Source organism: Camelus bactrianus, chromosome X (genome assembly GCF_048773025.1).
Source record: "Camelus bactrianus isolate YW-2024 breed Bactrian camel chromosome X, ASM4877302v1, whole genome shotgun sequence".
Taxonomy (NCBI): domain Eukaryota; kingdom Metazoa; phylum Chordata; class Mammalia; order Artiodactyla; family Camelidae; genus Camelus; species Camelus bactrianus.
Window position 1 is genome coordinate 43,817,738 of NC_133575.1, and position 27,222 is coordinate 43,844,959.

The window sequence follows — 27,222 nt, forward strand, 5'->3', positions numbered from 1 at the left end:
AGCTGGGCTTTGCATGGGGCTGGTCCTCCATTCTTGTGTGGCCCCTGACTGCTTCCTGACTGGTGGCAGCCTCTTGAACCCAGCACCTGTTGGGCTGGTGAAACAGCCCTAGCATTTCACACAGGAGTCCGCTACCACCCTCCATAGTAAGGATCCAGCTTCAGAAATGGCTGCCAGGTGCTCAGTGGTAGAGTGCATGCTTAGCATGCATGAGGTCCTGGGTTCAATCCCCAGTGCCTCCATTGAAAAACAAACGAATAAATAAACCTAATTACCTCCTCAAATTAAAAAAAATTTTTAAAGGAATGGCTGCCCATGGTCTACAGGGATAAGTCCACAGGTCTGAGGTTGACATTCATAGTTCTACACAAGCTCACTTTGCCAAAGCAGCTGGCATTCCCAGAAAACAGTAAACTTTGTTAACCTTCCCAATGTGTTACATGTGCTCTTTTCTCTCTCTTTCTCTCTCTCACACACAGACACACACAAATCTTATTCTTATTTCCTTGATTTATTGCACAAACACTTACATGGTGCTTTCTGTATGCCTGGTCCTATTCTAAGCTCTTTGCACATTTTAACTCATGGACTCAATATGGAAACCCTATAGGTACTATTATTATCCCCTTTAACAGATCAGGAAACTGAGGCACAAACAGGTTAAGTTATTTGTCCTATCTCCTGCACCTGGAAAAGTCCCACAGATCCTTTTAGCCCCACCTCAGAATATCATAAGCCGTTCCCTTTCCAGTTGCTCCTACAGCTCAGTTTCATCAGCAATAATTCCATATTGAGTTATCTGTATGTCTTCCTGTCCAATAAGAGTTTGGATCCTCTGAGGGCAGGGACCATGTCTTATTATTTATGGCATATCCATTGCTTAGGACGGAGCTTGGCACGGAATTGGCACTTAAGGAATATTTGTTAAAGGACTGAATGAAGAGTGAGTTAATGGCCAGAAGCAGCCTTGACCAAACTCAGTGGTGGCAGAGAGATTTGGGGTTTTCTTTCCCCAGCATTTTGAGGTAGAGGAATCTCAAGATGGCTCAGTGACCAAGCATGAAATGCAACCATGGGTGGTGAGACAGGAAGAGAGAAAAGGCCCCTCCCCCACATCCTGCCCATTGTGTGGTTGAATCAAACCTGGCGCCCTGACCACAAAGCCATTTGAGCTGGTGGGGCATTGACCTCTAGCAAGCCATGAAATTGGGCAGCTCTGGGGTCTGCTCCAGAGAACTGACCTCACTGGCTTCTGGGTTTCCCTCCCAAAAGCCCCATGACTGCCTCTTCAATTCAGAGGTTCATCTGGAAAAGAGCAAAGGGTTTAAATGTCACCCCAGGGACTTGGGGTTGGCTGCTTTGGGTCTCAAACATCACGCTTCAGTCAACTCGTTCTGTCCTTCCCATGCTAGCACAATGCACTCTGGAAAAGTGGAGGGGAGTTTGGGCACAACTCCAGCCTCCAGTCCTTGTTCCACCATTCAGTAACTATGTAACCTTTGGCAAGTTACTGAACATCAGTGTCTTCGCCTAGAAAACAGAAATATTTTTTTTTTCTACCCTGCAAACCTCAAGCTAATGGATCTGAGAGCACTTTTGTAAGTGGAAACTGTCCAGGCAAAGGGAGAATAGCTGGGAAGTGCTGCATATAGCGGTGTTCTGTAGCTTTCCAGCTGAAGGCAGAAAGGTGAAAGACAGAGCCTCAGCCTTACCCCTATCTCCACCTAGCTGTGTCTGACTCCGGCCCAATCATTTGCCTTTTCTGGGTCTTGCTAAAATGGCAAGGATAATTCCTAGGCCCTTGCAGCCAAGTCTTAGAAGGATTATCTGATGGGCAGCAACAGTGTGTATGTTGTATGGATTTTCTCAGCTCCAGATAAAGGGCCTCTAAGAACTGCAACTCTCAAAGTAGCCTTGGATTTGCTGGGTTTTTCTTTTCTTTTCTTTTCTTTTCTTTTCTTTTCTTTTTTTTTTTTTTTTTTGGCCAGGGTAGGGGTAATTAGGTTTATTTATTTATTTTTAAAGGAGACACTGAGGATTGAACCCAGTACCTCGTGCCTGCTAAGCACACACTCTACCACTAAGCTATAGCCTCTCCCCATCAAAACAGCCTTGAGTTTAAACACCAGCTTCCACACTTACTAGATGACATATCATGTCACTTCTCTGGGCCTCAGTTTCCTTACTGATAAAAGGGAGACAGTAACACCTACCTTCAAAAACTGTGACATAGATCAAAGGAGAAAGCATCAGTAAGATGGGCTTGTGGATGGTAAACTCACCCCTTAAACCTTTGTCTGCCTTACTGCTTTCTTCCTGTCATTGTGTTATGCAGTCTGCTCAATTTTCTGCCCACCAATTCTTTCTGCCTTTATCTGGGAGGTAGTTACAGCACCCACCCAGAGCCACTCCCACTCCTAATCCCCAGCCCTAGTGCACAGACCTTCACCCCTGTACAGCACCACCCAACAGGAACACAGACCCTGCAGTCTGGATCTGGGGTCCAGGGCTCAGTCCATTTGAGCAAGTGGCCTTGCCATGGACAAAAGCTGCTTTTGTGTCAGAAGAGCACTATCCAACTTGGCAGGTGGGGAGGGGATGGTTTGTAATCTGCCTCCTGCATTCTCACTCTTGTGTGACTAGCCAGGAGGGCTGGCAAGCCATGGCAGTGGGCAGGCTTTGTTTGTTTGCATCCCTCTTGGGGTATGTTTCCCTGGGATTCTAGCTCAGTGTGTGAGAGAATCCCTGAGCAGCTGAGGCCTCTGCACAAGCCCAGGCCGGAGCTAGTGGGCCCGCAGAGAGCATCTGCTCCACCCCGTCATGGTCCAGATGGAGATTCTGAGGCTCATCCAAAGAGGGGCAAGCAACTAAGGGCCCTGAACCTGGGCTTTCCTTCAATATTTGTCCCTGCCTTGCCCCACCCTGCAGATTAGGTCATCTTCCAGAGGTCTCACAGGTCCAGGTGGCTCGAACGATTGGGTCGGGGGAAGGGATTCCAGAGAAGTCCCAAAGTTCTCTAGGGGGAAATTCTCCTGTGATTTCTCCTCCAAGTGATATCCTCAGGGAACTCACGCCCAAGTCTGGAAACCAAAGCTGGCAAGGCACAGGTTCTGAGATAGACAGTGGCAGGTCTGGAACAGAGAGGGGTGCCCACACAGGTAGCAGTGAAAGGAGCAGGGAGCCAGGCTGCCCCCTGCCACACCCCCTCTACCACGCCATACTTCCCTGACAACAATGGGTTGGAAGCCAGTCTGCTGTCTCTGAACCCTGAAGGAGGAGGACCCTTGTGAAAATGCTCTCTCAGGCCAAGAGTTGGATCAGAAGGCCTGAATGACAGGATTTAGTCCCAGGTCAACTGCATCCCCCAGACTGGAGAGCTCAGGGACAGAGGACCACATCCCTTGTCAAAACAGAATGCCCCAAACTCCGTACAGTGAGAGGCTCTATGAGGACATCCCTTGTCTTGCTGTCTTGAAGTCCTGGGTGGCCCCAGCAGGATATGAAAGTCTTTTCACACTCAGGTCCCAGGGACAGGACCTCTGGGTCAGCCTCCCCTTCTTCCTTGATTATTCCCTCCTTTCCTAGCTCTTCTCCGTGCAAGGCTGGCTGTTCTCTGTTTTAGTTTAACCAAGGAGGCTGTTCTCTTTGACCAAGTTGTCCTCTCGGCCTGGTAGTGTCATGCATGCCCCCTTCTGCCTTTGACTTGCTGTGTAACCTTGGACATATTACATGCCCTTTCAGGTCTAAGAGCATGCAAGTGTTAGATGGACTAGATCAGTGGGCTTGCAAATTGTGCCTCCCGGTGGCTGAGGAGGAAACTCAAGTCCTACCCTGCGGATGTTGGGGGAGGGGAGAATTAGGGAGTGCTCCAGGTCCTCACTTCTACCTCACCTTGCTTCAATCAGAGCCATGCTGCTTTTCACCTGTTTTATACATTGAGCTTCCAGAGGGGATTCAGTTTTGGAAAACAAAGTCTACATCTAGGAAAAAGCAAATGGAGTAGACGTGTTCTTACACTTGGGCCTCAATTACCTTCTTTTTTTGGGGGGGTGGGTAGGGAGGTAATTAGGTTTACTTTATTTATTTTACTGGAGTCACTGGGGATTGACTCCAAGACCTGGTGCATTATAAGCACATGCTTTACCACTGAGCTATACCCTCACCCTAATGGTACAGCCACTCTGTTTTTTAGTTTGTTTGTTTGGTTTTTGGCGGGGGAGGTAATCTGGTTTATGTATTTATTTATCTAATGGAGGTACCGGAGATTGAACCCAGGACCTGGTGCATGCTATGCATGCCCTCTACCACTGAGCTATACCCTCCTCCCTGTCAGGTACCTTCTGAGTGATCATTACAGGCCACAATGTAAGTAAAACTTTCAGAGCAGTGCCCATCGCATCCTGATGATGACAAACAAATAGCTACCATTTATTGAGTACTTGTGTGCAAGGCTTCATTTAAAAGTTGCACCAGGGTCACCTGATTTGCTCCTCCCAAGTCTTCTCCAGAAGGTACAATTATTATCTTCATTTCACACATAGGACACTGAGGCACAGAGAAGTTAAGCAACTTGTCCAAGATTACACAGCTAACAGAGGGTGCAACTGGTATTTGACTCTAGGGCTGTCATTCTTGAGCAGTACAATGATTGGTTCTCAATACATACTTAGTTCTCTTTGTTATTCTCTTTTTTATTGAGGTGTGATTGATTTACAATGTTGTGTTAGTTTCTGGTGTACAGCATAGTGAGTTAGTTATACATATATGTGTTCTTTTTCATGTTCTTTTCATTATAGGTTATTACAAGCTATTGAATATAGTTCCCTGTGCTATGTGGTAGGAATCTTTGTTATTCTTGTGGTGGTGGTTGTTTTCATTGGCATGTCTTGCTACCCTTCATCTGCAAAATGGGCTGAGTTCACCTCTCAGTGTGACTGTGTGCCTGAAGCCAGACCATGGCTGTAGAGCAGGTGGGTTCCAGCTCTGACACCTGGGCCAGGCTGCACTGTGCCCTCGTGCCAAATCTGCAGTTAAAGGCTACAGTTTGGGGCCACTTCTCCAGACAGTGGTCAGTGGGAAAATGCTGAGTTTGCTAAGAAAATAAGAACTGGCTCACCTACTCAAAGCCTAGAAGAAACCAGAGAGCAGAGCTGGTGGGAACTTGTAAGGTGGCTGATGTCCCACCAGCAACAAGACTCTTCTGACCTGCTCAGTTCAGCCCTGGCTGACCTGCCACTCTAAATGTCTTCCACTCACCTGGGTCAGCCTGACTTCTTCCCTTTCTTCTCCTTTTCTGGACCCTTTTGTTCTCTTCCTCTCTCCTCCCTCTCCTTGCTCAGCAAGGCTCATAATAACTTGCTAAACCACAACCTTCATATTTCTTATATTCCCACTTTCCAGGGGACTTTCACAGCTGGTCCTGACTGCTTCTTCTAATTGATCCCCTGCCCCCGGTCCCCACCACGTCCATCTCTTCTTGGGCTCCACCCACCTTTCCCAGGCTGGTTCCCCCAACTTGAACCTCCTTAGCCCAGAGGCTTGCCCCTTCCCCCCTTCACTTGGCTGTCAGAGCCACTGACTCCCCGGGCACATCCCTTTCTTTTCCTGGGTCTCAGTTTCTCCATCTGGTAAACGTTGCAGGGGGAGTGATTGGACTAAGTGATATCCGGAGAGCTTTTTAGTTCTAATTTCCAACCATTTTATCTCTGGTCCGTTAAAAAAAATGAATCTTTTTGGCCACTTCTCTCTCCCTCTCTCTCTCTCCCTCTCATGTATGTATATGTGTGTGTGTATATATATATATATATATATATATATACACACACACACACACACACACAAATGTGTGTGTACGTATGTGTGCGTGTGTGTGTGTGTGTGTGCCAAGAACTCTGAAAACATTACTTAGGGCCAGAATCTGAGGATCTGGGAGCTGAGAGAGGTAGAGGGGGTGGGAACAGGTGTTGCAGAATTTTTTAAGTGTCCCAGCATTTTAAAAGCCCAGTAACTTTAGAAAAATGGTCTTTTCAGCCAAGTTTGCCTCCAGAGGAAAGTCAAGGGACACTGTGTGCCCAGAACCAGAGCAGGAGCAAAGCGCCGACTCCTCTTGGTGTAGCACATCCCCTGGGATTGAATTCAATGTCCTACCTATCTGTTCCAGACAAGTCATCAGAACTAGGGTCACTGGGGACTCAGCCCCAAATGGGCCAAGCTTTCTGTTCTCAAAGTGCTTACAGCCAAGTTACAGAGACAAGCATGGAGATAAATAGAGCACCCCTTATTTTTTCTGAAACTCCTTCATTTTTTTGGTTTCATTTGGTCCTTACAACAACCTCGTGGGTTAGCAGGAGAAGAACTGTTAATCCATTTTATGAAACAGAGGACTGAGATTCAAAGAGGGAACAGAATTTACCCAAACTGATCTGACCAGCCCTTGGAGAGCTGAGTGAGACACAAACCCAAGTGTTTAATCTCCAGAGCCAGCGCTCCATCCAAAGCATCATGATCTCGTATTTTCAATAGCTTTGACAATAGACGCTTTCTGGGAAGCTACCAAAAACCTTCCTAACAGTGGCTAATTCTGGAAAGTTGGGAGTGAGGTGTTATGGGACTTTGGCTCTCCGTTTTATGTCCAAATATCCAGGTTGAAGTTTTTCCTTGGAGAATGTATTTTATTTCTAATCCATATGTGAAAGGAAATAGCTCCAACAAAGGCAGAACATGATCCATGCTCTAAGACAGATACTGGGTGTGCTGGGGACTTGAAGGGGGGAGCAGCCAGCATTAGAACTGAGTTTCGAAGAATGGCAAAGGTCTAAATGGACTGAGATGGGGGCAGGGAGTCTCAGAATCCCAGAGGTTGCAGCAGCTTTCCAACTCAGCAGCTGTTTTTGACTTCTGAGACCATGGCCCTGCCTAGAAGGAATTCTTCCTGAACAATTAGGTGCATAGAGTGGCAGGATTTCCTGTTTTCTTTCCTTTCTTCATTTTATATTGTGAGATACCTAGGCCTGAGCCCGGGGCCCTGGGAAACACCTGCTTCATCCCCCCACCCCTCACCTGGACTGTGATCATGAATGGCTCTGGAGATGTCCAGCTGGTCCAGTCCAGCCAGATACAGGTGGAAGGGGCTGTAGGGACCAGGAAATTTACCAACAGAAGGGTCCCAGCCAGGCCTCCCCACACTGCTTTGCACTGTCCAGGATTTAGTATCAAACTATCAGATGATCTGATGGATCATGTTTTTGGAAAATCACATTTTGGGAAAAACAAGGTCCAGCACCTTTCCAATTCAGAACCACATAACTGTAGGGTGTAGGAGATCGAAGGGCCTTAGAGACCACCCAAGCCAATCCCCTCATTTTCATGTTGGGGAAATCAGGGCCCAGAAGGAGAAGACACTTGCCCAAGGTCACAGAGCTATTAGCCGCCAAGCCACCATGCCTGGTTTTACTTTAACCCTGCTGACAAATGACCCTTGCGGTGAGTCAGGCCTCCAAGCGGCTCACTGGCAGATATGAGAAAGCAAGCACGTCTGGTTTTTGGAGACCTGAGGTGTCCAGAGGCACATCTGTTATTTCCATCACTCCACCCGAGGTTGCCCTCTGGCCTACACACACTGCCTCCGTGTAATGGGGGTGGGGCTCCAGAGCCACCATTCAACCTGGGCCCTCCCCATCCCAGAGGCCCAGGGGCTCTTTCCTGAGGCCTCAGCTCCTGCCTTTTTTTACTTTAATTTTCAGTTTTGTTTACTTTACTCAATAGGTAGTGATAGTGTCAAAAAATCTTTCTCTTCATCAGATGTTTGATCCCCTTGCTAAGCTTTGGGTTTCCTGCCTTCTGAATCTCAACTCAGACTTCTGAATAGAGAAAACCTCTCTCCCTTCCTCTACTCCACTGCTTGGAATGGTCGTGGTGGTCATTTTTATCATCACTGAATACTGATTATCTGTGTATTACCTGGGAGCTTAGAGAGTGGTCTTACTCCCACTCTCATACTTAGTTCCCACAACAACCCAGGAGTTGGGTGTTTGGATCTTTACTTTCAAACTGAGAAAACTGAGGCTTGGAGAGGGGCTCACAGCAACTAAAGGATGGAGTCAGAATTTAGACCCAGAGCGGTCTGAGTGCTTCAGAAGCTGAGCTCTTTTCACCCACTTAAGGCTGCCTTTTTCACTTGCTTCTTGGGAAGGATGGATGGGCAGCTGGGTGGATGGAAGGATGGAGTACATATTCCTGAGTGCTCTCTAGGCATGAGGATACAAAGAGAAATGAGACAAAGTTTCTACCCTCAGGGAGTCTACTATTTCAGTGAGTGCTTCTCAAACTTTTGCCGCACAAAAGTACCCACAAACAACTAAACAAAGTGAACTCATTCCACACACAGCTCCAAGGAGCCAGGGAAGCCCATGGAGCCAGCCACAAGTGAGAGATTTCTTGGAAGCCTCTACTTTTATCTTACAAATTCATGGGAACTTGACATGCTCTTCCACTACATATATGTGTTTGTTTTACCAGAAAAAATGATGTTTTGCCCCCAGATCCTTTTTAAAATTTTTTTTCCAGTTTTATTTAGATATAATTGACATACTACACTGTATACTTTTTTTACCTTTTTTTTTTTTTTTGGAGGGTGGTAGGTAATTAGGTTTATTTATTTATATACATTTAATGGAGGTACTGGGGATTGAACCCAGGACCTCTTGCTTGCTAGGCACACCCTCTACCACTGACCTATACCCACCCCACCTTACCCCTGCCATACCCCCACTAAGATCTTTTAGGGAGAATGAGCCATTGCGAGCAGATGCTCTTGGAAACATCTTCTAGGAAGAGGTTCTGCTTACCTCTGGCGCAAGGGGACACAGAGCAAGAGGCAGTAGGATGAGAAGCAAGAGACAGTAGGATGTTTTTGTGTGGAGAAGGTTAAGATTTTGATAAAGAGGTTATGCATGTGTGTGCACGCATTCACACATGTGACATATATAGAAGCTAAGTAGAAGCTCCAGAGGTGGCCAGAACTATTTCCTTTGCAGGACCATGTTTCTTTGACACCCAGATGATTGACACTTCTACCCTGCCACCTAGCTGTGAACTAGCTCTGTTCCTCAGCCCAGAAACTAGAATTGGAAAGGACTCTAGGGGTTCTGGAAGGTATTTTTTCTAAAAGACTTTTTAAATTGGTCCTTTTGGTAACTGTGATCAAGAAACAAGATGGCACCCATCTCCCAGCGAGAGAACTGAGAAGGGAGAAAGTCAGGCAAACTTATGGCGGCTTATGTGGGGCGATGAGGTAGTTATCCTGAAAGAGATATTTAGAGACTGGCAAAGTGCTTCCCTGTTTTTGCTGGTTTCCTCAAGGCAAGAAGCATATACTTTTCAAAGCCGGAATGTTGTTCCACCATGTGTGTATTCGGTAATTAATTTATTCTGTTTTTCTCTTGGTTTTCAAGGAAGGTTCTGGGTGCCAGCCTACTTTGATGACCATCAAGGACACAAGAAAAGGTGCTTGGAACTTGTCTCAGGCCAAAGGTTAAAGGAAGAAGGATATCGCTGGGAGCCAGATGTGGTGATATCAGCAGTGAGATGAAAATAAGACAGCTCTAAGTGGCAGACTGTGGACAGCATTGGAGATTCTGAAACAGCTGCCTCTCCCCTCCTGAAGAGTCCTCTTTTGGCCTTTTTCTCTTTCCAAACCTTGAAGGGCTTCGTGTTTTGTTTTTAATAAGAAGACCATTCCCTTCCCCTGTGGAATGTATTCCCTGAGATATCTTGCTCCAAGGGCACATGGACACAGAGTAGGAAGCCTCTGTTCTCCAGAGTCCTACTTCTTATGTTTTCATTTTTCTTTTCAAAACGTAAACCAAATCAGCTTTTCCTGTTTCTGCTTGGGGGATGTGGAGGGTCACACAGCAGGGACCCTCTAGCAAACAGGTCAGAGGGGGCCTCAGAAAGCTGCCCCTTGGCTGGCCTGCCACGGGAGGAGGACACTTTGAATGGAATTCAGTCCCATAGAAAGAGAAGAAGGCAAACAGCATCTAGGCTGTGATGAGGCAGCAGCTCTGCTTCTGATGCCAGTTTGTCCTCCTTTGCCTTTGCCCTTACCCCAGGCTGACCAAAGCCTGGGCACCATGGAGCCTTCACCAGCCAAGCTGCTGATCTTCAGCCCTTGAGTCCCATCAAGATGTGCCTCTGGACACCTCAGGTCTCCAAAGACCAGATGTGCTTGCTTTCTCATATCTGCCAGTGAGCCACTAACAGCTCTGTGACCTTGGCCAAGTGTCTTCTTCTGGGTTCTGATTTCCCCATCATGAAAATGAGGGGATTGGCTTGGGTGTTCTCTAAGGTCCTTCGATCCCCTACACCTTATGGTGGTATGTGGTTAACCATAGGGTCCTAAACTTAAGTTTAGGGAAGAGTCATTAGTGGTGGTATGTGGTTAACCATAGGGTCCTAAACTTAAGTTTAGGGAAGAGTCATTAGGACTGTGAGAAATTATTTTAGGAGTTGGAGCTGTTCATTCTGCCCAAAGATGGATTCTGGGAGTACATTATAGATGAGTGGGGACTTGGGTGTTGTCTCCGTTTTACTACTAAGAACCTTCTGCTGTTCTGCAGATCACCTGCCTTCTCTAGGGTTCAAGTTCGTCAACTGCAGTGGGAACATTGAACTGTATGAGCTACAAGGTTCCTTCCATCTCAGACTTTGGGAAATTCTAATGCCAGCAGATTGATCATAGGGAAGAAGAAATGTCACAGCTTCCATGAGACTCCAAGGGGTGAAAACAAGATCACTGAGTGGAAGTTCCAAGGCAGATTCTGGCTCCATATAAAGAAGAAATTTCAACTGGGTATGGACCATACCTGGAGAGTTTGGTTCAAGCCTAAGTGGGCACATAGCAGGCATAGTATAAAGGGAACCTGGCAGGGGGAGGGTATAGCTCAGTAGTACAGTACATGCTTAGCATGCATGAGGTCCTGGGTTCAAGCCCCAGTACCTCCATTAAAATAAATAGATAGGTAAACCTAATTACATTCCCCTCCCCCCAAAAAAACAACAGCAAAAAGGGAACCTGTTAGCAGTTGAGCATTGGACTAGAGCAGTGGTCTCCAACATCTACTTTTATGTAGCCAGCTTCAGTCTCCAAATGAAATCTTCTTGGAACCTCCAAAAAGTAAAATAGATTTAGTTGAATGAAGCACCCCCAACTTTGTCTTCCCCTCTCCCAACAAATCTCTGGGGACTCTGAGTTCCTCAGTACTCAGTTTGAAAACCACTGGTTAATATGGCCCTTAAGTGTCCTCCTTGCCTTGAGAAGCAGGCAACCTCCAAGTTTCAAGGGTTTAGTGGAAATGTGTTTCACATGGATCTGCACCATTGGCTAAAACTATTAGACTCCTGAAGCCCTGTCTCAAGACAATTTGTTATCTGGAGCCAGTGGGGTCTCTGTGTTCATCTGTAATAGCTAGTTCAGAGCTGAAATGATAGGGAAGAAAGTCTGTTGAGAAAGAAGTCACTAGTCAAATTACCAGAATTTCTTTTGCTATGCCATCAAAAATAAAAGACTGTCCTTGGCAGATTCATTGTTTATATGAGGCCCCGTGCTTAGTTCTGGGAACACAGAGGTCAGTCAGAAGTCGCTCTTGTATACCAAGAGCTCATGGTCTATGGTAGATACAGGAAAGAAAAGCCAATGCAGAATAGTGTGCTGTGTTATAATAGAGATATGGACAAGATGGGCTTGTCCAGAGAACCAGAGGATGGCTTGACAGGCCAAGTAGGGGGACTGGCAAAGACACACCCAGCGGAGAGTCCAATAGAAGAATTCATTGTATGTATAGGAAATACTGAGCTGTCCCCTGGGGCTCAGCAGTGTGGGGAGGTGGTGGCAGATGAAGCAAGAAAGATTGGTTATTGAGTTCTGATGAACCTTGAATGGCAATGCAAAGAATCTGGACTTTGACCAAAGCTGGGGAATAATTAAAGGTTTTTGAGCATGAGCAAATTGTTCTTTAAAAGAGAGTATTCTAGCAGCTACATGGCAAGTGGACTGGAAGCGAAAGCATGGTGGCAGGGAGACCACTTAGGAAGCCATAACAACCAGCCATGCCAGAGATGCTAAGGGCCAAGATGGAGGGCTATGGCAGTGTGGGTGGAAGAGAAGAGGTAGATTTCAGAAACATTCCAGAGAAATTTCATAGGCATGATTTGGTGACTGAATGGCAGGAAATGAGAGAGATGGGGGAGCCCAGGCAAGTTCCTTGCTTGAGTGACTGGGTAGATGATGGTACCTGAAACCAAGAAAGAGAATCCTGGAAAAGGAGAAGGTTTCCAGGGGAATGATGAAGAATTCTGGATCTTTGGCGTTGACTTTGAGGGATTCATGGGACCTGCTGGCAGAAGTGTTCAGTAGCACTTCCCAGGTCCTTTCCAGATATGTCATTCTACCTACAATTCCCACTCCTTCCTTAGCCCCTGGGTAGCTGTTCTGTGCCATGCAGTGCAGCATTTGCTCTGATCTGGTTTGGCTCAGGCTGTGACAATGGCCAACGAAGCTGTGCCTCAGGGCAGGTACCTGGCTTGTATCTGTAAGCTTGGGCTTAGCTTTCTGTTTTGCACTACTGAAAGCAAGCACTGGGGACCTGGGCTTCCCTGCCTCTTTTGACCCCAAAAGGAGCTGTTACTCTCCTCCACCAGTCTGGAAATCCTCTATCCCAAAGAACATCTTGAAATTGCCCTTTCCACTGACCCTATCCCCACCTCTCCCTCCTTTCTTCAGTCTGACTCTGGTAGGGCCAGAAGGTGGAGGATGACACAGAGTAGAGTACAGAGGACCTTGGGACCTTCTAGTTCAACCTTCTCATTTTTCATGCAAGGAAACTGAGGCCTAGGGAGGAAAGACAACTAACTCAAGGTCACAGAAGGAGTTAATGTCAGACTGGGGGTTAGATCTTAGAATTTTCAAGTCACAGTCCAGTGTTTTTGTCTTGGCTGAATTCACTGTAGCCCATGGTTGAAAGATTTCCTGTCTCAAATGATAATCAATTCCAGATACCCCCTAACTAAGCAGATCTTTATACTACTCCAAACTGCTGGGTAAAATATCGGTCAAATGCTAGATAAGCTATGCCCAGTGAATGCTCTACATAAAATAGCAAATGTTAAATGGCCAGGTCTGTCAAGAATTAGTCACAATAACGGTTTGGTCATTTTCAAAATCAAAGAAGTTAATTGAATTAGGATGAAGAGGATGATTTTCATAGGCTGGGTGTTTCTGCCTTAGAAGTGACACCCAATAGCAACTTAAATAAATGCGTTTAAATAAATGGGTTGGTTTCTATTTTCTGCCTTTTAAATAAAATTTCTCTGCCCTCTCAGAGCTGGAGGGAGGGGTCTGGGGCAGCTGATGGACGGAGTCTGGTGCCGAAGCCAAGCCTGCAGCCAGGCTGGAGCCAGTTGGGTTGGGGAACCCAGGGCTCTTGTTACAGTCCAACTATTACCCCCCAGGTTGTCGCAGCCACTTCAGCAGAAGCCTGGAGAGGAGCCCTGAATGGCTCTGGGCAACAAAAGGCGCTTTGTGTACTGGGAGCATGGGGCCTCAGGGAGGATTTGGTGCCAGGGCAGTGGGAGGGGAGGTCGACAGCCTCCTCACCTCAGTCAGGGTCTGGGAAGGGGAGCTAATAGGTTAATCAGAAGTGTAGGGTCTACAAGTCAAGGAGTCATTGAATTTCAGAGCAGCAAGATAACTTAGAGATCATTTAGACCAAACTCTTCATTTTTGATTTGGGGACCCTAAGGCCCAGAGAGGGGAAGTGACAGGCCCAAGGTCACACAGTTGGCAAAGGACAGAGCTAAAACTGGAACCTAGAGTTTCCGGTGCCACAGTCAAGTGTTCTCACTGCAGTACCTGAGAGGCAGTTCAGAACTGTGGAGTTTGTTTAAAGGGAGGGGGCTCATTTTAGGCTCCAGAATCTATTTCCATCTCAGCAGCAATTCACAGTAAGTAGCACAATGTGAGGCTTTAGAAGGAGTATGGAATGATGCTGGAAACCTGGGAATACCTAGTGGGTCTTGGAGTGAGCCCTGAAGGCCAACGCTACCCACCCACCAACCTGCCCGTTTGTGTCACCACTGCCTCTGTATTTTCCAGTGCTCGGTATATATGCACAGGGTGATTCAGAGTGAAACACTGATGTTTTGAATTGTGATAGATATATATGTAATTCAATATGTATTAGGAAAGCTGTAACTAGTACCTCAAACCCTAATTTCATAGATATGAGGGCTTCAAGTGAGGTTCTTGTTTAAAATCCGGTTGAGTTAAAGAAAAATAATAAGTACATAATGGCACCAGATGAAGTGATAGCAAACACTGTGAGGCTGGTTCACAAGTAAGTGAAATTTGGGAAACATTGTGCTAGTGGATTCCAAGAATAGTGACAGTGATCCCCACGATAGCAGGACCATCAAAGGGCATTCAAGCCATCCTCCTGGTCCTGGGCAGCACTACATATGTTGAAGCCAGTTGGACATTTCTAATGTTCTCCCATGCAGATGGTGCCAAAGGTTTGCCCTGTCACTGAGGCCACTAGGATAGGAGCAGTAGTGTGTCAGAGAAATCTTTGATTGACTGATCTTAATAAGAAGATTATATATGTAAATCATACTCGATTGTCAGCTTTGAGTCAGTGTTGCAGCTTTTTCTTCTCTAAAAAGTCTCTGGTAGGTCCTCCTCTTGATCACTTTTGTTCTACTCTGGTGGAACTTGTAAGAATGGCACGTGAGGACACAACAGTTTATTTGTGCAGATAGAACATTGAGAGTCAGAGAGGGGAAGATTCTCAAGTTCATTCACCATGAGTTGTAGAGTCAAGACTACCCCAGGCCTCTTGACTCCCAAACAAATGCTTCTCCCACCACCGCTCCACATTTCCTTCCCCACAGTTTCTTCTTCACTGCCCTTGCAGTGCACTCCCCTCAACCCTCCCCCAACCCCAAATCAGGCAGCTCCAGCCTCCACTGAAGTCCTGTCTAGTACTTTAACCTCCTAACTCATCAAGGGCCCAAGAAGCTAAAAACCTTGGTCACATCCAAGAGGATTGCTGAGTGGTTAAGAAACAGGGGTGGGAAGAATTTTAATCGTCATACCTCTTGAATTTTGAAACACGTGAAGGCATTACCTTATCCAAAAATAAATCAATCATAAAAACAAATCAAGAGTTCTCTCCCTCCCTGAGTGAAATCTCAATAATAATCCCATTTGCTCAGCCCTTTGATGTTTTTAATGCACTATCTCTTACGATCCACCCAAGAACCCTAGGAGATAATCATCTGTCCATTGTATAGATGAGGCCCCTGATCCAGAGAGCAAAAGTCCCATGCCCTGATTCACACAGTGAATTGGTTCTGAAATTTGAACTACAATCTAGGTCCCTTGATTTTCACTGCCTTGCTGCTTCCCTTGCCACATCCATATCAACTCATAACTTGTGTCAAATTGTCTTTGGATCCTTCTGAGACAATATGTTCACATTTACCCTTAAATGGGCATTTTTCAACTTGAACTTAAAGAGGTAGCACAAAAACCAGTCCCAGCTCAGCTCTGTAGGTGGCAACCTCTTCTGCCCAGCCCTACCCTTTAAAAGACAATCCTCTTTCTTCTAGAAACCACAGAACCACTCAGCCACCTGGTGCCCACCCTCCCGGGGATTCAGCGCTGGCAACTCAGCCTGGCACAGACGTTGTGTTCTAATGAGACAACTTGGCAGCTGCGAGTGCTTTCGTCTGGGAGGGAGGGGGTCAATATTTCAGGGACTGAAGGTTTCTTTTTAGCCTTTGCAGCTGGTGTTTCTGAAATGGAGAAGTTTGTCCTTCCCCCGTTATGGGTGGCCCACAGATCTTGTGCCCCCAGAAGTCACTGTTGCAAGGCAGGAACTGTGCTCAGCAAGAAGCCCTGGAATGGTGATGGGGAGGTGAGTGGGGGTGGGTGCAGAGAAGCAGATGTATGCTGTATGCTGATCAAAGCAGTGTTCCTGCTTCAGAATAGGTCTTTTCTCATCTGCTGTCATGGCAATGCAAATAAGCACCTCACCCTGCTGGCTCTTCTTTTTTTGCCACCACCACCCAAGAACTCAGGGTCCCAAGGTGGAAAATTCCTTGGGAGGTCACCAGATTTCCTTCTCCGCCTCCTGGTAAGACTGTTTCCAAACCAGCTCCAGTGACTTGGGGAGGCCCCCGGAAGCAAGGGCTCAAGTTGTCTCTTCCAAAATCTTCCCAAGATGCCTTGCAGAGGCCCTCAGCATGCCACTTTTTATTTTTTATTTTTTGGGGGAGGGAGGAGATAATTAGGTTTATTTATTTATTTAATGGAGGTACTGGGGATTGAACCCATGACTTCGTGCATGCTAAACACATGCTCTACCACTGAGCTATACCCTCCCCCTGCATGCCACTTCTTCATTGGTGCCTTTCTGTTTTGTTGACCCCCAGCCCTCATTGCCATCTCGCAGCCATGCTCTTTCAAGTCATGAGCTCATCCTGATGAAAAACTGAAGCTGGTGGGAATGGCTGAGATTGGACTGGAGCCAGGAAGATGACCTAGATGACCTCAGCAAAGCCCAGCTGATGCCAGGAGTTCAGGCTCTGGCAGCAAATTCACTCCTGGCCAGCATCCTTCTTTCTCCTTCTCCCCAAAGCAGCCATCCCCCTCTAGACAACTGTGTCCTCTTCAACAGAAGGGAGTCACTCCAGAATGCCACCCACTTGTCCACACCCAAGTAGGACACCAGAGGCAGAAGGCAGATAAGCAGTCAGTTATATATATCCCTTCACTCCTAAGTCACCCTCTTGGAAGTCTTCCACTGAAAGCCAGTGTTGGGAATATCACAGACACTGAATGCCAAATAACAAGTCTCTTTCTTTCAACCTCCCCTTACCTGTTCCCTTTCCCAATGAATCTCCGGCCCCTAATATACCTCCCAGTGGAAAGAAGGCATCTGAGAACAAGGGGAGAATGTGGGTGGTTGCCACCTGCTGATAGCTCTACAGGGAGAGCCCTCCCTGGGCTCCCAGACCGGAGAAAACCTTTCATGTGAGAAAGAGAGAAGTTCTGCATCCCCACTCACTTCCAAAAGACCAGGCTGAGGAGCCCAGGAAATGCCCACTGGAGGGAGACAGAGGACATCTCCAGCCTCGGCATCTAGGCCAACAGCTCCACCTTCCAGGGACCTGATCAGCTAGTCTCTGAGGACCACTGAGAAGCTCAGTGCCATCGCACACCACTTGTGAGCCCCATCTCAGGCACTTACCAGCATTCTTCCTCCCCTGCAGCAATGGGAAACACTGAAAAAAAAAAAAAAAAAGAAGAAATCAAGGCATTGCAGAGCCCCAAGCAATGTCAGAACTCAAGGAATCTTTGAAATCAGCAAGTTCAATCTACCCATTTTACAGAAAGACACACAGAGGCCTACAGAAGAGGGAAATGAAGTACAAAGAGGGAGCAAAGGGAAGCTCAGAAGCCCAGAGTCCTGGCTGCTCATTCCATAATACCATCTCCCAGTCCACTGGTTCACGTCACTCTTGTGGAATAGAGAACACCCCAAGTCAGGAAATCAGAGGCAGTCTGTGCAGGTCACAGTACTATTTCAAGTCCTGACAAGCATTTGCTTGGAACAAACCATCTTGGGTATAGCATCAGCCAGGTAAGAAGCAAGGAATGCGATGTTGGTAGAAAAATCAGTATTTGGAGTTGGAAAGCTCAATTTTAGGGCTCCTGTCCCCTACTTATTGATTATGTAATATTGGACATGACCCATAACCTCTTGAGCCTCAGCTTCTGCATCTCGAAGACTAGGATTGTAATAATCCCAACCTCAAAGGCTTTGTGAGAAATTAATAGATGCAAGAGCGTCTTTAAAATGATGAAGCATATTATAAATTAATTAATTTAAGAAATATTTCTAGAACACCCATGCCTTACACTATGCTAGACACTAAGGATATAGTAGTGGTTTAGACAGATAAGGACCCTGTCCTCAGGGAGCAGGGATAAACAATAAATAGGTAAACAAATAAATCAATAAGGACATTTCAGACATCACTAAGAACCAAGAAAGAGAAACTTTAAAAAACAAGATGAGGTAGAGTGATAGGGTAGGAGACATGGGTGGGGGGAGGAGGCTTTAGAAAAGGTGATCAGAGAGCATCTCTTAGAGGAGCTGAACTTTGAGCAGAGGCTTGAATGACAAGAAGGATCCAGCAATGTGTCGATCTAGGTGCAGAAGATTTCAGGCAAAGGTTTAGAGAGTCAAGGGCCGAATTATGCAGCACTTTGAAGGCCAGGGTGAGGATTTTGGCTGTGATTCAAATAATCAGGAGAATGGCAAAAAGAAGAGGAGAATGGCAAGATCTGACTTCTGCCATAAAGAGATCACTCTGGCTGCTGTGTGGAGAATGCATCATAGAGCTCGAGTGGGAGAAGGGAGATCTCTTAGAAGGTTTTTACAGTAGTACAGGTAAGCAATGTTGGTGGCTTGGGCTAAATTGATAGTGGTAGAGATGTTAATTCAATAGTTAAAGAAAGAAAGAAAGAAGGATTCCCCTTAGAAGTAGAGGAGTTTTCTTGCCTGTTCTCCTACCTTCATGCAGCCAGTCTCTAAACCAACCAAAAGGTTATCAGGAGAGGAATTGCCCTAGAATTTGTCATCTCTCTTACCCCTACACAGTGATGGTCACACCAGGTACAGATACTTGACTATGATGATTTGTAGCCCTAGATCACCCTGAAATAACCAAAGGTCAGATCCATCCTTGTAGACTACAAGATGACCTGGTGAATCTTCAATCCACAATTGGCCACAAGAGAGAGGAAAGGTAAGAGGTGCTCCCATCTAGTGTTCATCGCAAAATCCTCAAGGGAAGTTAGTGTGAAGGCGATGGAGAGTTCTAGAATGAGATAGGTGTGACAAGAGGGGAAAGACTAATAGAGAGGGAAAGATAAAAAATTCTCCTACAAAGCTGCAAAGTGGACCCATGATTGAGCAAGTCAATAAAGGTCTCAGTGGTGGACAAAAGGTCAGTAAAAAGAAAGGCTGAGAGAGTAGGAGAGAAGGCAGAAGCAGGTCCCCAAGAGGTTCTAATGTGACAGTTCTGAAAACTGGGAGATGAGCTGATGGGTAGGACAGACTGTTACTATGCAATCCTGTTTTATTCACATTAAATTCCCTCCCCTCCCACCCTACCCCCTCACCCACTATAAGTATAAGATATCGTTCAGGAGCTAATTAGGCTTTAAATATGTACAGGAATTTATGGATTGCAAATAAGTAACCTTGTCCGACCATCACAAACATGGTGGGTTTTATTATATTTATATATATATAAATAAATATATATATTTATTTCCTCATGTGTCACATGAGGAAAATGAAGCCCAGAGAGTGAAATGACTTACCCAAGGCAACACAGCTAGTAAATGTCAGAACCAAGTTTACACTTTGGGCTTATGGGGCTTCCAGGTTTATTGCATCCTATTCTTTTCTCTGTGGGGTCCAGGATAACCTGGCCTCAACCAGGACTATGAGGCCCACTCTGCTTTGGACTCTGATCCTGGTGCTATTTTGAAATACATGCAGCTTTTTTTTTTTAAATGGAGGTACTGGGGATTGAACCCAGGATCTTGTGCATGCTAAGCACACACTCTACCATGGAGCTATACCCCCAACCCACTCTGATACTATTTTGATAGCTGAAAGGCTTACAGGGGAAAATGAGGTATGAACTTTTATGTCAGAGAGTTTTGTGACAGAGTGAAGGGTTTTTGTTTGTTTGTTTGTTTGTTTGTTTCCTGGTTGTAGAACATATTCCTCTCATGTGAGGATTCTGAACATGGGAGCCAGGAGGCCAGCAGTTGCAGAAATAGACATTCTGGAAGAAGATCAGGATTGGCAGCAACAGTATTCCCATCCAGTGGTCACTCATTCATTCATTCATCATTCATTCATTTACTCACTATGAGCCTCTAAGGGCCAAGCCCCGTGCCAGGTCCTTAGGGATTCAGATAAATCAGACATGTTCCCTGCCCTTAAGGACTTCACAGCCAAGTGGAGTCCAGGGGTAGGCCATATGCACAAATCATCACAATTCCATTTAAGAGCTAGAAAAGAGCATGGGAGACAGAAGGAAGAGCATAGAAGTCAGGGAGGTGTGGAAGCATGTGTATAGTCTGGCTGGAGAGCAGAGTGCCCAGTGGAGAGCAAGAAATGTGTGTGGAGCAGCAGGTCAGGGCCAGACCCTGGAGAACTTTGTAGATCAGTGTGATAGAACTTGAACCTCCTCCAGAGCCCAGTGGGGAGCCACTGAAGGGGCCTAATCAAGGAAGTAACAAAGTCAAGCTTATGTTTCAGGATGGTACTCTGTTGAGTGAAGACTAGATGGGAAATAAGGGTGGGAGAGGTTAGGGCAAAACTAGAGACAGGAAGGCTGGAGCAGATTGGGGCAGTGGCCTTTGAGATAGAAAGGAATGGACCAATATATGAACTGTCTACATAGTAGAACCACAGTAAATCATAGGATGTAGAAGGATTAGAGAGGAGTCCAGGAGGAGTCAAAGGTTTTTGGCCTGGGCAACTGGGTGCATGAGGGTGCAAGTAACTGAGGTCTGGAACAGAGGAAAAGGCCTAGTTGGTAGTAGGTAGCAGGGGAATCTTCCTTTTGCAATGAATCTCATCTTGGACCTCTGGAACTTGAGGTGTCTGTGGAGCATCTGCTCACAACAGTGAAGTAGGCACTATGGGGGGCCTGCAGATGCAAACTTGCACCCAAGAGGATATGCCCTCGAGGCGCTTGCAATCTAGTAGGAGATGGAGTGGCTAGACAGAGACAGATCAAGAAGCTGTGACATATTTATACAATGGAATACTACTCAGCCATAAAAAAGAATAAAATAATGCCATTTGCAGCAACATAGATGTTCCTGGAGAATGTCATTCTAAGTGAAGTAAGCCAGAAAGAGAAAGAAAAATACCATATGAGATCACTTATATGTGGAATCTAAAAAACAAACAGACAAAACAGATGAACTTATTTACAAAACAGAAACAGACTCATAGAAAACAAACTTGTGATTACCAGGGGGGAAAGGGAGTGGGTAGGAATAAATTGAGAGTTCAAGATTTGCAGATACTAACTACTATATATAAAATAGATAAACAACAAGTTTCTTCTATACAGCACAGGGAACTATATTCAATATCTTGTAGTAACCTATAATGAAAAAGAATATGAAAAGGAATATATATATGTATATGCATGACTAAGACTTTATGCTGTGCACCAGAAATGGATTCATTGTAACTGACTATACAATTAAAAATAAACAAATAAACATTTTAAAATTAAAAAATAATTTTAAAAAATTTTGGAGAGAAAAAAGGGAATCCTGTTGAAAGAGGGAAGAAGATAGAGTTAAAGCCCAAAGAGGGATGGAAACTGAGAGCTGTTGACAGTTTTCCACTCCCTACGTCTGTTCTGTTTCTTGTCTTTTTCTGCCTTCTCTGGTTTTAGCCGAGCACTTTCTGTAGTTGCCAGGTGAGAAGTCAGGAGCTCTGAAAGGAGTGGTCTGAAGACCAGCTGCAAAGGCTACTGACAGGCTCTGTCCAGACCGGAGGGGTCCTCAGCATAAGTGGCCGCTTTGGAGCTCACCTTCCCAGCATCCTCTCTGCTGGGCCTGCAGGCTCTACGACCAGCCCTTGCCCTGCTATCTGAGGGCAGGCCTAAGGGGACTTTTCGTCCTTTCCTTGCCTGACTTCTCTGCTCCCCCTCAGGCCACGGCCAGCCCAGTTCCACAGGCTCCAGCCTGGGTCAGTCATGAAAGCACGTTCTTGACATTCCAGCCTCCCCCAGCCCTCTCAGCTGGGCCACACAGAGCCCTATTCACTGCCTGACCCTCCCTCCCTCTTGAGTGGGCTCTCACCGCCCCCAGGCCCAGCCTGTGTGTTGCCAACACAGACTGTGGCTACTATGGGAGGCAGTCTCCCCTGATCCCTCAGTGGCTATTTCCTATCCCTTGGGGGTCTCTCTGTCCGGAGGGGATGCAGTGGGTTTGGCTCCTTGTACGTGTATGAGAGTACCTGTGTGTTCTATGCACTCAGCCCACTTCCTCTAGGCTAGGCTTAGAATAAGGGTGGTGTTGGTCCAGATCTTAAAAGGGGAAGGTCCCTAAAAGAGCTCACAGTCCGGTGTGGAGCTAGCTGGCTGCATGGAGGGCAGTGTAGAAGCTGGGGCTGGATCGAGCCTACCACCAGGTCCTCAACTGGAGCCTTGGTGTCATGGTGTCACTTTTAAACCCCACCCCAGTTCTCCTGTTCAGGGTGTGATATCTGCTGAGAGTGAGGCACTTGCAGCCCCAAAGAATGCCAATCTCTTCCCTGGAAAGGGCAGAGGAGACGGTTTAAAGTGGGACTGACTGACAGCAGGCAGTCTGAGCCTGACCATGTGCCTTTGACCAGTTTTTTGCTGGGCCACAGACTTGTCTATAATGATAGGTGGGTCCCTGACAATTCTTATCCTTTCATCACAAGGAAGAGAGTGAGTGACAAGCCCAGCTGGGAAAGGATGATAGAAGAAAGGACTTCCAGAAGGCCTTTGTAGAACTCAGAGTCTGGGAGAGCATCTTGAGGAATTCCCAGAGGGGATTTTGCCCCTTCTTGGAGGATGCGAGCTGTCCCAGACTAGCTTAGAGTGTGCGAGCCTCTCAGAAGTCCTGACTCTTCTCTCCTCCCCCATCCTTGCCTCCAGAACTATGGTGGTCTAATACCCCAGTCACTCACTCACCCTCAAAAGGGTACCCAACCTGTAGCTTCAGGGATGCTTATCTGTGTATCATATTGTAACTCACCCGATGTCAGAAGTTCCTGCTGCCTTGGGCTCTTTTGGCCTTATTTCCTACCTATTTTCCTCCTTCCCTGCTCCCCAGTCCTCACTTGGCTTGTAGGATAACTCTCGGCCTGACTCCTTGCCTTTGGGCCCCCCCTCCCGCCAGCCTTCTCCAACCTCTGGCCTTACTGCCCTCCCAGCCTCCACAGCGGGTGGAGAGCTGGGCCAGAGAGGAGAGAGTGAACAGCTGCAACCCCCAGGGGTCCTCTGGATAATCTCAGGAATGTTATATCCCAAAGACTTGACTTTCCCACCAGCCAACAGGGACCCTCCTTCCTGCCCAGAGCTTGGGAGTCCTTCCTGGAGAGAAGCCTTAGACAGGGTGAATGCAGGAAGGGACTGGAGGGAAGAGACAGTGGTTCCAGGGTGGAATAGAACCTCTCTTCCAGACTCTGAACTAGTTTGGCCAGTGGGTGGGGGAGTGGGAGGGGATGGGAGGCATGGGAGGAATGGCCTAAACAACTCACTTCCTGAGCCTCAGGGTAGTAACATCAGTGTTTTCTACTGTCTTTTTATCTCCACAGGATGCCCCTATTTCTGGGCTCTCCTCAGGCAGGTAAAATTTCTCCCTATTTTATGGATGAGGAAATTGAGGACCCAATCCACAGGCTTGGGGTCACCTAGAGCCATCCACAATCTATCTTCAAATTTGCCTCAGCTTTTCTGAGTACCTCCTATGTGTCAGGCCCTTTCCTATAAGTCATCATGGCAATCAATTATGAAGTGGGGACCATTCTCCCTGTGTCACAGATGAGGAAACTGAGACTCAGAGGGAGGAAGAGGAAGCAGAACCTTCTAGCAGCTACTGCTCTGTCTCATGAGGTCACATTCTTCTCTCAAGTTCCCAGGGGAACTTGGCCAGGGGAGCTGGAAAGACCAGGGAAAGTCAACCCACACCCATTTCCAGGGACCCAAGCCCCACTCCCTAAATGCAAGACTTCTTTTCCTCTGCCCCTTGGCAGCCCCAGCCTTGTTGCTGCTGGTCTAACTGAACTCCAAGGTCTTTGGCAGCCACAGCGGCTCAGGGGTGGGCCAGAGGGGTAGGGTCCAGGAGTTCGGCTCCCCAACCCCACTGTGAAACCTCTGCCCCCACATCCTAGCATGGGCTGCCTGAGCCGCTGCTCCCTGTTATTGTTCCTGGTGACTTGGAAATGCAGGCCAGGCCCTGGTTCCCAGAGCTTCCCAGACCTCCAGCTGTTCTCCAGCCCTGGGGGCTGCGGGGAGGGCCAGCTCATTTCTCTGAGCCTGGGCTCAGCTCCCCTCTCCAGGGACCTTGAGTGGAAATCACTGACATTTGGGGAGCAGAGTTTTTTTTTTTTTTTTTCCTCACTTGGCCTGGAAGTTCAGAGACATGGAAGGACTTTCTGAGATAAACCAATTTAAAACCTTCCTCATTGGATAGGCAGAAAAACTGAGGCACAGATTATATAATCATAGTGGATGGACTTTGGACCTTGATTACCTGGGTTTAAAATCCCAAGTTTATCACTGAACAGCTGTGTGGCCGTGGGTAAGTTTCGAAAATGTTCTGTTGTTGAAGAAAAATGAGGATGCTGAGAATAATAGCACTTGCCTTGCAGAGTGATTGTGATGGCGAAATGAGTTAATATATGTGAAGGGCTTGGATCAGTGTCTACCACATAGTATGTGCTTTACACGTGTTCGCTAATATTAGTTCTAACTTTCTGTAGTGCTTTGGGGGAAAAAAATGGAGCCGGCATTCCCAATCTGCAGGCTTTCCCACTTACTTCTGCCTCCACCAGCCATATCATCAGGCGTGTTCTCCACCCCCAGCAGCCCCCACTCATCCTCTTTTTGGCACCAAAGAAGCTGAAGGCAAAGTAAGAATTTGTACCCAAGACACAAGTCAGAGTCAAAGCCTTGCTTCTTATTCCCCGTCTCACATCCCCAGTGCTCATTCCCATCTCTCCCATTTCCCCAGAACAAAGAGTGTCCAATCTTAGATGGCTCTTGAGCAAACCTCACCAATTGTGCTGAGACGAGGCAACAGGGGGAGAAGGGCCAGGATTAGGAGTCCAGGTCAGGCAAATTCTGGAGGTTCCCCATCCCCTCCCTAGGCTGGGCCCACTTTCAAGATTGTTCTGGCTGTGCTGTTGCAGGAAGTATCCTGGACTCCATTCTTTTGCCTTGAGGACTAAGCGGGATTGCCAGGCACTGGTGCTACATAGACTAAAATTGTTAACTGACTGAACGGTTTCATACCATGAAATTTTTCTGGAATGGAATCAGTCAGACCCATGAACAAGGCATCTGGGGGTTGGAGTATAAGAAAGTCTCATTTTATATCCACTAGTCAGGAAACTCCAGGAGGTTATGGACCTCCAGTTATTTTGCTATCCATTAGCTCTCTCCTCAGGCCCTGGCACATAGTAGGCCCTGAATAAATAGTGCTTGGTTAATGGGTGAAGGAATGAATTTCTCAAGGCTATTCACAGCCTAGGGAAACACCCCCCCCCATTTCATTCAAGATAGCAGTAAATAAACATTTCAATAGATCTTGTCATCATGATTTCATGTGATCCTCACCACAGCCCTATGAGGTAGGGATTATCATTTTCCCCAGTGTATAAATAGTAAAAATGCTTAATGCTCACTAACTATGTCCTTTTCTAAGCACTTTATACATATTCACTCACTGAAGTCCCGTTATAGCTTTATGAGGTGGGTACAATCATTAGTTTCATTTCGCAGAACAGGAAACTAAAGTTCCGAAGGGTAAAGTAATTTTCCCAAGGTCACACAGCTAACAAGCTGTGACTCAGTGAAGGGCTTGACTCCTGTCTTCTTATTCTAGAGGTCCTGGTCTTTCCACTGCATCAAGAGCACCAAAGTCCCACTCCCACACACAAATTTGCAAGTCTCTTATTTTGGCCCCACCTCCCATTACCATTCACACCTAATCCTTACATCCAGGGCGAATCCCCAGCTCTGTGCCTCCCGTTCACCTGTCTCCAACCTTACTCTTCTCCGAAGAAAGCTCCCTTCTCTTTTCCGACAAAGATCATCCTTTCAGATTCTGATCCAACTGCACACCTGCCATGTGCCAGGCTTGTATGTACGTCACCTCATTGGCAACTGCATGAAGTCTTATCTGCTGAAGAGAGGTGGCTTGACAAAGACAATTCAGCCTAGACGTGGCAGAGGTGTGCATGACATCCAGGTAAGTCTGATTCCATGTCCAGTGTTCTTTCCGCCACCCAAGCTGCCTTCTATTGGGAACCAGAAGCTCCTCTTGGAAAGCTTCCCAGATCACCCAGAAATCAACTCACATCTATGTTTAAGTCCATCTGTGCCAATAACCTTCAACATTCTTTCACTTCAGCCCATGGACCTGTGCCTCACAGGTATGGGGCATCTGTCAATGCCTAGGTGATTCACAATTAGCCACACCTGGACAACACACAGTGTGGATTTTTCACCCATGTTGGGAGACAGTATCCACCACTCAGCTCAGACACATTATTTGACTGGGCTGTGGAACTTCAGAGGGGGGCCCTGAGAGGTGAAGCCTCCTTCTATGGGGAATAGGACCTTGTCTTACCCTTGGTAGGTAGTTTGCCCCATCACTTGGGAGTCATGTCATACTTCTTTTCTTTGGCCCCAGTAATTGAGAAGTGGCTGTATGTCCAAGTCTCAGATGTACACGTGTACACTACCACCTACACACACACACATACACATACACACACTTAGGTTGATTTAGGGTCTTGCAGCAGTGTCCTGAAATGAAACAGGCTCTCTGAGGAGGTGGTGAGCTCCACATCATTGGAGGTGTGCAACAGTGTCTGGCCATCCTCCTGGTGAGATATGAGAGAGAGGACTCCTACATGGAATGTGAGAATGGCACCCAGAAGTATTGGAGAGTTTCTATACAAACCAACAAATACACATGGCCTGTGGCCAACTGGCCTTGCCAGGGCCAACGTCTGGAAAAGTAGAGATATCCTGGAGGCTGGGAGTGGAACTGCTGGATCACTTGATCATTATCACACTTTCAATCCCATATCCTGCCAGGCTGATTCTGGGTAGAGACTGGGAAGCTGTAGCTGGCCTGGGGGCAGAGAGGGCCTGGGGTGAGACCAAGCACATGTGAGGACATGTGTTCACATGAGTGTCTGTGTCCACATGAACGTGGGCCTGTGGAGGGGGCCTGAAAGCAGGCGCCCTATGAACAGGTGCCCAGGCAGCCAGGCATAAGAACAGCCATGTGAAAGTCCCACACACACTGCTGGAGCGCAAACAGAAGAGGGGGCTTGAGAAGGTGTCCTT

At 46.9% G+C, this 27,222-nt stretch overlaps 1 protein-coding gene across 1 annotated transcript in view; it reads right to left on the minus strand.

The window, feature by feature from the left end:
* The window catches only part of STARD8 (StAR related lipid transfer domain containing 8), a 74,082-nt gene that overhangs the window by 42,793 nt on the left and 4,067 nt on the right, over nucleotides 1–27,222 (minus strand). Inside the window, exon 2 of the mRNA XM_045509183.2 lies at nucleotides 17,307–17,340. Coding sequence (XP_045365139.1) covers nucleotides 17,307–17,340 — 34 coding nt within the window. The remainder of the gene's footprint in view (nucleotides 1–17,306; nucleotides 17,341–27,222) is intronic.